The 8,693-nt window shown below is 54.8% G+C and overlaps 1 protein-coding gene across 2 annotated transcripts; it reads left to right on the top strand.

The window, feature by feature from the left end:
* The first annotated feature begins 456 nt into the window (after positions 1-456).
* Positions 457-8,400, top strand: OTX2 (orthodenticle homeobox 2). 2 transcript variants are annotated; one of them, XM_053945693.1, is made up of 5 exons: positions 457-547; positions 744-834; positions 4,428-4,646; positions 5,030-5,181; positions 6,449-8,400. In XM_053945693.1, the coding sequence occupies exons 3-5, from the start codon at positions 4,550-4,552 to the stop codon at positions 7,067-7,069; spliced, it is 870 nt and encodes a 289-aa protein (XP_053801668.1). In that variant the 5' UTR covers positions 457-547; positions 744-834; positions 4,428-4,549; the 3' UTR covers positions 7,070-8,400. The 2 variants fall into 2 exon arrangements, with proteins under 2 accessions (XP_053801668.1, XP_053801669.1); XM_053945694.1 differs by lacking the exons at positions 457-547; positions 744-834 and adding an exon at positions 2,820-2,846.
* The last annotated feature ends 293 nt before the right edge of the window (positions 8,401-8,693 follow it).

Below are 8,693 nucleotides of genomic sequence, written 5' to 3'. Positions count from 1 at the left end.
CCTGCTGCTCAGCCCAGGGCTCCTGGTAGGCTCCGTGTCCCCCCTTCACAAATATTGACTTCTATACATTAATATCTTTTGTTGTTGTTGTTATTATTACAGCCACCCCCCAGCCTTTTGCTGACCCCCCTTCCTCGCCTTCCCCGGGCAGTTCGCTAATTCCATCTCTGCTGTCCATCACATTAATTTCCACAATGACTTCATCCGCTCCACTCCATAATGTATATTTTTAAACCGAGCAGGTTCTTTTAATGTATATTCTGGTGTCATTTCGGTGGCTGTTATTTCTCTCTGGATTGTCCCCCCGGTACAGCAGCGGCCTGTTTTTTCCTCCCCCTGTGTGTGTTTTTATTATTTTCCCCCTGGCTTAGATGTGTCAATCACTCTCTCCCTGCCATTGGTTGGAGAGTTTGCGTCAAAAAGTTGCCAGAGAGGCGCTTTCTCAGCAAAGCTCCCCGAGAGAGGTAGAGACCTTCAGCTCCAACGCACCCTGCCACTATTATTAAAAATAAAATCACTTTGACCAGCTCCAGCACCGGCCAGCTCTGTATGTACTGAGCCCAGACCCCGAGCATCCCCGCATCCCTCTCCTGCACCGTCCCCTCCCCTTTTTTCCCCATTTATTCTCCTTTTTCAAACATTTTTTCTCCACCCCCCCTCCGCCCCCCCCCTTTCCCCCCGATGTCGTGGGCATGTGCATGCGGCGAGCTCTCTAACCTCCCGCTTTGTGCTTTCTCTCCCAGCTCAGCCCGAGCTCTGAATTTGGCGAGGATCCGGGAGCAGGTTTCCCCCTTCGCCCCCCAGCCCTGCCCGCGGCTCCGGCGAGGCTCGCAGGTAAGTCCGACCCGCTGGCTCCATCCTTCCTCGGGGGCATCGCTGGGCGGCCAGGAACGCAGGGAGAATTAAAATTATATATATATATATATTTTTTTTTTAATTATGATTATTTTAAAATAGCCTGTGGGCGGTGGGGGTGCGCTGTGCGGGGAGCAGGCGGCTCCCGCAGGAGCTGCCCGGGAGAGGCCGGGCCGGGCCGGGCGGAGGCGGCCGCGGCTCGGGGACACCCGGCGGCCCCGGGTCGGTGCTCGGCAGGCACCGGGAGCTGCAGGATGAGAGGGCGAAGGGCAAAACCGGGAAGCCGGGGGCGCTCCCCATCGCCGCCCGAGCCCCCCGAGCCTGGTCCCCCGCGGCCGGGCGCGGAGCCGCTCGCTCTCCGCGGGCAGGCGCGGGGCTTCACCGCCTTTTCGTTGGGTGCATGATTTTTCTCCGGCCTGTTCCTTTGGCCTGTAGTTATTTCTTGACCTCAACCTGGACTTTTAAAATTAGGAAAAAAAAAAAAAAAAACCCAAACAAAAAACAAACGGGGAAGAATTTCTCCCCTCTTCCGACTCCTACCTGAGAACCCTTTCATCCTCCTCCTCTTCCTCGCGATGCGGAGATTCAGCGAAGTAATTCTGCAAAGGTGTTTCTGGGCACTCACGGCCCGGGAGAACCGGGCTGGAAAGCACAGGGAGAGAAATCTTCAAGGCATTTAGGGCCGGAGCTTCACGATTTGGTGTGGGCAAAACGGATGGCAGAAATGGCATCCAGCTCGGAGAGGTGCTGGAGCTGGTATCCACCTCCCTTATTTTATTTTACTTTTATTTTTTTATGCCTTGGGAAAGCGCTTCCTAAAGACACCGACCGCGAGTAACGCGCCCCGGCCTCTCCTCTGAATTTGCACCGCGCTGACAAAGAGAAACTCGGGAAAAGTCCTTGTGCACCGGCACAAGTTTCTTTAGAACTAAAACCCTCCTTGGCTGCTGAGGTTTATTTCGATTTCGGCTGCTTAGAGAAGTTGAGGCTTATTATTTATTTATTTTGAAAAGGTGCAACTGTAGTTAAAAAAAAAAAAAAAGAAAGAAGTGGGGGAAAAAAGCACTTTAAAAATGCGGCCGGGTGTTGCTGGGCGGCAGGGACGGGGCAGGCGGGCCTGCGGCGGAGGTGGCTGCCCGCCGAGCCCGGCTCTGCCGCTCCCGGTCCCGGAGAGGGGCCGCGGCCGCGGAGCAGCGCGGAGGTTCGGAGGGCGAAGCGCTGGGGACCGCCCGGCAGAGCCAGTGTCGGGTCCATCCCCACCGCCTTTGCACCGTGGCAAAATTCGCTTGTTGGGAAATATCACCTCAAACAGCCCCTCCAGTGCGAAAAAAAAAAAAAAAAAAAAAAAAAAAAAAGAAAAAAGAAAAAGGTTTTGATTAAAAAAAAATTAAATAAATGAGAATTTTCAAAATGTCAGAAATTCGTTGGAGCGCGGCGAGGGCAGGGAACGCGGCTCTCGTTTGCAAAACAAAAGGAAACAAATTCCCTTTTCTACCTTGGCACCTTTCCCCTCGCCCTCCGCGGGAGCCCCTCCGCGCTGCTCCGCGGCCCGGCCGAGCCCCCCCGGCCCCGCGTCCCCCCGCAGCGCGGCCGGGGGCAGGAGCGCAGGCTGCGCGCCCGGGCGCGGATCGCTGCCCCGCATTAATCACCGGGGCGAGCAGCGGAGCCGGGGCCGGTGGCTCGTAATTAGGGAGCGTGTGCCGCCCGGATTATCTCGTTAGTTTATCAAGAAAACATTTATTATAATTAATTCTCGGACGGGGTAATTATTATTGAGCGAGGGCAGAGCAACTGGTAGCCGGGATCTATGCGGAGCGGGGGGGGGAGCAGGAGGAGGGGGAAAGGTGACAGATTGCGGAGTGGAGCCGTTGCTCCGCGGGCTGCGGGGCGGCCCCGGGATGCGCGGCCGCGGCCGAGCGGCTCCGCGGGCGGCCGCGCCGGGCTGGCGCCTCGGTGGGATGCCGCCGAATTTAACCGAACGGAGCTTTAGGGTTGGTTTTTCTGGGGAGGAGGTGTTTGTGCTTTTTTTTTTTTTTTTTTTTTTTTTTTTTAATAATTTTTTTTTTTTTGTCTTTAAAAAAAAAAAAAAATTTCCGCTCGTTTTGAAGCGGGCAGCAACCCCCGCCTTGCTCTCCCGCGCGTCTTGCGCGGCGAACAGAGCGGCGGCCGCGGAGCGGGGCTCCCCCCTCGGTAGAACCGTCCCCGCTCGGCTTCCCCCGGGGAGGTGATGCTAAAGGCGGGGCCCGACCCTGCGCACCCCGCGCTGGATGCGCGCTCCCTCCGCTTCTCAGCGCGTTTGTGCGCGGCAAATCCCTTCCCCGAGGGGAGAAGGGGAAACTCCGCGCCGCGGAGAACCCGCACCGACGGCGCTGGCGGGGGGTGCACCGGGGCAGGAGCCCCCCCGGCAGCGCTTGGCCCTCCCGGGGAGTCGGCTGGGCTGAAACACGGAGTTTTGGGCTGTTTCGGGAAGAAAGTTCTGCTGGAGTTGGTTTTCCCGACGGCCGCTGGGAATGGAGGGAAGGGCGAGCTTTCGCTCAAAAAGATTTTTTTAAAAAATATTTTCTGTGGGAAAAAACAGCCTAAACCTTTCTGGGAGTCCCGGTTTGGCCCGTACTTCTTTTTTTTTTTTTCTTTTTTTTTTTTTTTTTTTTTTTTTTTTTTGGCGGAGCGCGTGTTTGGGTCCCCCCTCGTTCCCCGGTGCAGAGATCCCGGTCCCGTCGGGGCAGCGAGAGGGGACCGGGGTAGCCCGAGCGGTGACCGGGAGAGTCGCTCGCCCGCCGGGGCTCTCCCGGGGCCGCTCACCACTGAGGTGTTTGTTTAGCTTCAGCTCCGTCATCAAGAGTTTCTTGAAAGCCTAATAAATCTGTTACTTGCCTCCAAATCTAATTACCCGGAGTACTAATTAGGTGCAAATGGCCGGTGGAAATTACTGCAGACGTGGACTGATGGCGAGAGAGCAGAAAAGTTTGGCTCTTCCCGAGCGGGCATTTGAGCTCTGAAATGCAGCAACGTCGGGGGGAAGGGGAAAAGGGGGAGAAGGGGGGGAAGGTTTGAATGTTGCCCAAACCTGGGATAATTAAAGTCCTTGCAAGAGACTAGTGGAGAGATAGGTTTCTTGAATTGTTTCTTTGTTTCTCACCCTTGGGCTTTGTTATCTGCATTATTTATTTAGCCGAGGGGTTCTTTGTGTCTGCCAATGGCCCCAATCAAGTTTTGCTTGAGACAATTAGCCGGTGCCCGGCCGGGAATCCTATGCAAATGCCCCCGGCCGCCGTACAATGCGGGCAGTTGAAGGCATGGGGGGGTTTTGTTCGGGTAGTAATTACTGGCGGGGTTTGCCCCCCCTTCCCTCGCCTCCTCACCCTTTTTGGGGAGAGATGCGTTTATCTAGTCAGTCTCTCCCAGCTCCCAAATCCGGTTGGGGTCCGAGCGGGAGGATTGACGGGGCGGGGTGGGGGGGTGGGGGGGAAGGCAGCGGGGATAAAAGCGGGGGGGGGGGGGGCGGGGGGGCAGCGATCTGGCCTGACTCCCCCTTCATCCCTGCATTGCTCCCTCCTCTTCCTCCTGCGCAGGCACCTGGCGGCCCCCCCACGCCCGACGGCTCCCCCAGGCACCGCCCGGGGCAGGCAGGGCGCTCGGCCGGCTCCCCCTCGCCCGGATTTCGGCCAACTCTCCTCCCCGCCACAACTTTAGCATGATGTCTTATCTTAAGCAACCACCTTATGCAGTCAATGGCCTGAGTCTCACAACCTCGGGCATGGATTTGTTGCATCCGTCCGTCGGTTATCCCGGTAAGCCACGTTTTTCTTCCCTCTTCCCTCCCCCTTTTTGCTCCACGGAGGAGAAGCCGCTGGGATTTTGGAGGCGCAACATGCCCAGGGATCACGCTGGCTTGGGTGGGTGAGGGCGTGGGGTCTCCCTTCTTCCTGACCCCCAAGTTTTTATCGGCGAAAGGGGCTGCAAACAGGGCAGACCCCCGCGCTGGGGATGCTCCGAACGCACGCAGGGGAGATGCGGAGTTGGGATTGCCGCGCTGTGGCGGCTGATCCTGGGGGTGCGGGACCCCCGGGAGAGGGGAGAGAATGTGGGTGCCCCTCTAGGGAGGGGGCTGGAGGGGACACCGGGCTCTAAGGGGCCGCTGACTGACAGCCAGGGCCTCTGGCTCCGTTCGCAGCCACCCCGCGAAAGCAGCGGCGGGAGCGCACGACCTTCACCCGGGCGCAGCTGGATGTGCTGGAGGCTCTTTTCGCCAAGACCCGCTACCCCGACATCTTCATGCGGGAGGAGGTGGCCCTGAAAATCAACCTGCCCGAGTCCAGAGTGCAGGTAGGATGCGGAGAGCCCCACCTGCCCTCCCCCTCCGTACCGCGTGAAGGGCTTGGACTGGCCTGTGCCTGACAGGGAGGGACACGAGGGGACGCGTTTAGGGGATGGATTCAGTCCTGAAGCCAAATCAAGCCCTTGTGGGGTGAAGGAAGCTCAGAGACGGGTGGGGGTTCAGTGAGGGGATGTGGTGGCATTTTGCAACCGCAGGTGTGCCCCCCCTTTCTCCCTCTGCACTGAGGGGGTGTTGTGCGGCTCCTGAATCCCAGCTCTTGGACCTTCCACACCCATCCCCAGCACCCCAAATCCCAGCCTGTCCTGTGGACATTTGGGGGCCCTGCAAAAGCCACAAAGGATCCCCACTTCCCCAGGGATCTCCGCATCCCCGGAGCTGGGTCAGGCTGGGATCCCAGTTCAAACCAGTACAGACTGGGGGCTTCCTCCCCCTCTGAGGGGACTTTGATGAGAGAGGGGCTGCCTTGGTGGAGGGAACCCCTCTCCTGAGGCTGGGCTGTGTCTGCTCTGCAGGAGCCTGCAGGGAGCCCATCCTGGCAGCATTTTGGAGGTGCTGCTGGCAGGGCAGGAGAGTCCTGGCTGCTCTGGGACCTAGAACACCCCAGCAGCAGGGGGAGGGCACCTCCAAAGCCATCCCTCCCACTTGCCTCCTGACGAAGCTTCCCGAGGCTGTGTGGTGTTCCCGTGGAACGTGGTGGCTGGGATTGGGATACCCCCATGCCAAACCCCATCCTCCTTCCCACAAAACCTGCCCAGAGCCAGCCAGCCCCCTTGGGCCCTGCTAAGGGAAGGTGAGATGGGCTGAGGGGCCAACTCTGGCCGAGGGGGTGAGAGCAGAGAGCCTGTTTGGAGGGTAAATGAGACATCTTTACCCCCCTCCCCATCCTGAACCGCTGCTTCCCTAATTGTTCCCTCCTTTTCTGATGTTCTATTGTTTCTAATTAAGGGCTCGACTTCAATAGGCCTTACACAGTGATTCCTGGGGGTCCCCGGCTGGCAAACAGCAAAGAGGGAATGCCTTCTCCCCAAAAGTGACCTTATTAAGGAGTTTGATTTGTGATTTCCACTTGTTATAACTGCTAATGATCTCAGGGAGGGGGAGCCCCGGAGCTTTTCTTCGCAGCAGCCCGCAACCCTCTGCTCTTGGGGGACAGTTTAGGGTCTCTCTCCCCAGCGAGGTCTCCCTGCCACCACCTCTTGCCTGTGCATCCCTAACCCGAGGCTTTTTCTCCCTCCCTTGTGTCTCTGCCTCAAGGTGTGGTTTAAAAACCGCCGAGCCAAGTGCCGGCAGCAGCAGCAGCAGCAGCAGAACGGGGGCCAGAACAAGGTACGGCCGGCTAAGAAGAAGAATTCGCCAGCCCGGGAAGTGAGTTCGGAGAGCGGGACCAGCGGGCAGTTCACTCCCCCCTCCAGCACCTCAGTCCCCACCATTTCCAGCAGCAGTGCCCCCGTGTCCATCTGGAGCCCAGCGTCCATCTCCCCGCTCTCAGACCCCCTGTCCACCTCTTCCTCCTGCATGCAGAGATCCTATCCCATGACCTACACCCAGGCATCAGGCTACAGCCAAGGATACGCTGGATCGACCTCCTATTTCGGAGGGATGGACTGTGGATCTTACTTGACCCCTATGCACCACCAGCTCCCCGGGCCGGGGGCCACCCTGAGTCCCATGGGTGCCAACGCGGTCACCAGCCACCTCAACCAGTCTCCAGCCTCCCTCTCCACCCAGGGCTATGGAGCCTCCAGTTTGGGCTTTAACTCCACCACCGATTGCTTGGATTATAAAGACCAAACCGCCTCCTGGAAGTTAAACTTCAATGCTGACTGCTTGGATTATAAGGACCAGACATCGTCATGGAAGTTCCAGGTTTTGTGAAGAACCTTTGTGATACCGAGAGAAATCGCGACGAGAACGAACAGGCTGGGCTGAGTGCTCCAGTTTTAGTCAGGTCTTGGTTAAATTAAAGAGAAAAATAACTCCATGGACAAACAAATGAACAAAAAAAAAAAAACTGACAGCAACAAGAGGGGGACAGTGTTGGTGATCCCGTTCAGACTCATCTCCTGCTCAGACGCTCTGGAAAAGGAATAATAAAGAGGAAAAACGGAGGAGGAAGGCCTTAAACGGACAGATCATCTAGTGAGCAGAAACCAGACAGACCCATCTGTGTTCTTTCTAGTTTTAGCCAATTGTTGGGTTTCTTTGTTTGGAAGAGGTGGGAGATCTTCCCACCTGCGGGCCAGTTTAAAAAAAAAAAAAAAAAAAAAAAAAAAAAAGAGTCTAGGTTTTTATTTCTTTTTTTGTGTGTGCGTGGAAAGATGATCCTTCACCCAGAGGTTTCCAATGTGTTAGCCAACCCTCGGTTAAAATATTCAGAATGGACAACATCTCTCTTTTTCTCCCTCTTTTTGTCCCTCCCTCTTTCTTTCTCTCTCGAGCTCATCCAACTGTTTCATGCCCAACTTGCTGAAGTTGGCACCCGGAGAACTTGGTTCAGGGCTGTGTGGGTTGTGTGACTGATTGTCCTAGCTGCACTACTTTATTTAAAGATTAAGAAAAAGAAAAAGATAATGTTCATAAGGAGTCAATATGTAGTTTTTAAGAGACAATCAGTGTGTGTCTTATATAAATGGTACATCTGTGGTTTTTAATCTGTGCTAGACTTCAAAACTGTGATCTCCTGTATTGTATGCAACTATGAACTCTGCACCAGCGGGAGTTCTGCTGTGATTTAAATAGGTTATAATTATAAGTGAAATTCAGAGCAACTGAGTTACCTATTATCATCTTTAAAAAATAATAATTAAAAATATATATTTAAAAAATAATAAAAAAGAAAAAAAAAAAAAAGAGAAAAACGCAAAAAACACGATCGCCTTTCACCCGAGGTGAACTGCACTGAAACTTTTTACAACAAACTGTCTCTGAATGAAAGAGGAAAGACCGAAAATACCCCACCTGAGGACATTTAACTCCTCTGGAGCTCACTTACTGCTGGCCACGCCGGCAGTAACCGTCAAATCCGACAGGACTTTGGGCAGTTGCTCTGACCTGGATGAATTTAAACCAAGAAATTCATTGTCGTTTATGCTTGCAGATGTTAACTGAAAAAAAAAAAAAGAAAAAAAAAGATATATATGCATAAACCTTCTTTTCCTGGATTTGGCAGATATGTATAATTATATTAAAATGGTTCTAGCACACTTGATGGTTGTCTTCCATTTTAATCACAGCCGGCGAGTGACAGAGAAGGGGCACGGGAGACCAGGAGGGTCTGGCTGCTTCTGCAGGGTTGAGACAAAAGGGGTTCTGCTGGCAGCTCCCCGACGTGAAGGAAGCAAAAATCCAGGAGGGGCGTTATTTTATTTTTGAGATCTTTAATCAAAAAACTTCCATTACAAGCAGAGCTTGGCTAACGTGACCTTTCCCACTCCGGCTTCGCCAAATCTCTTCGTGGGGAGGGAGGGAGGGATGCGGCTGCTCTGTGGCTTCTTCCCAG

The sequence above is a fragment of the Vidua chalybeata genome, chromosome 6 (assembly GCF_026979565.1).
Source record: "Vidua chalybeata isolate OUT-0048 chromosome 6, bVidCha1 merged haplotype, whole genome shotgun sequence".
In the NCBI taxonomy this organism is placed as follows: Eukaryota; Metazoa; Chordata; class Aves; order Passeriformes; family Viduidae; genus Vidua; species Vidua chalybeata.
The sequence above is the reverse complement of the archived record's forward strand: the minus strand, read 5'-3'. Positions and strand labels throughout refer to the sequence as shown.

Excerpts from the sequence above, each read along its gene's own strand:
- OTX2 (XM_053945693.1), top strand. The coding sequence starts at position 4,550 with ATGATGTCTTATCTTAAGCAACCACCTTATGCAGTCAATGGCCTGAGT. Across the intron at positions 4,647-5,029 it reads TCCGTCCGTCGGTTATCCCG|CCACCCCGCGAAAGCAGCGG; the intron begins GTAAGCCACGTT and ends CTCCGTTCGCAG. Across the intron at positions 5,182-6,448 it reads TGCCCGAGTCCAGAGTGCAG|GTGTGGTTTAAAAACCGCCG; the intron begins GTAGGATGCGGA and ends CTCTGCCTCAAG.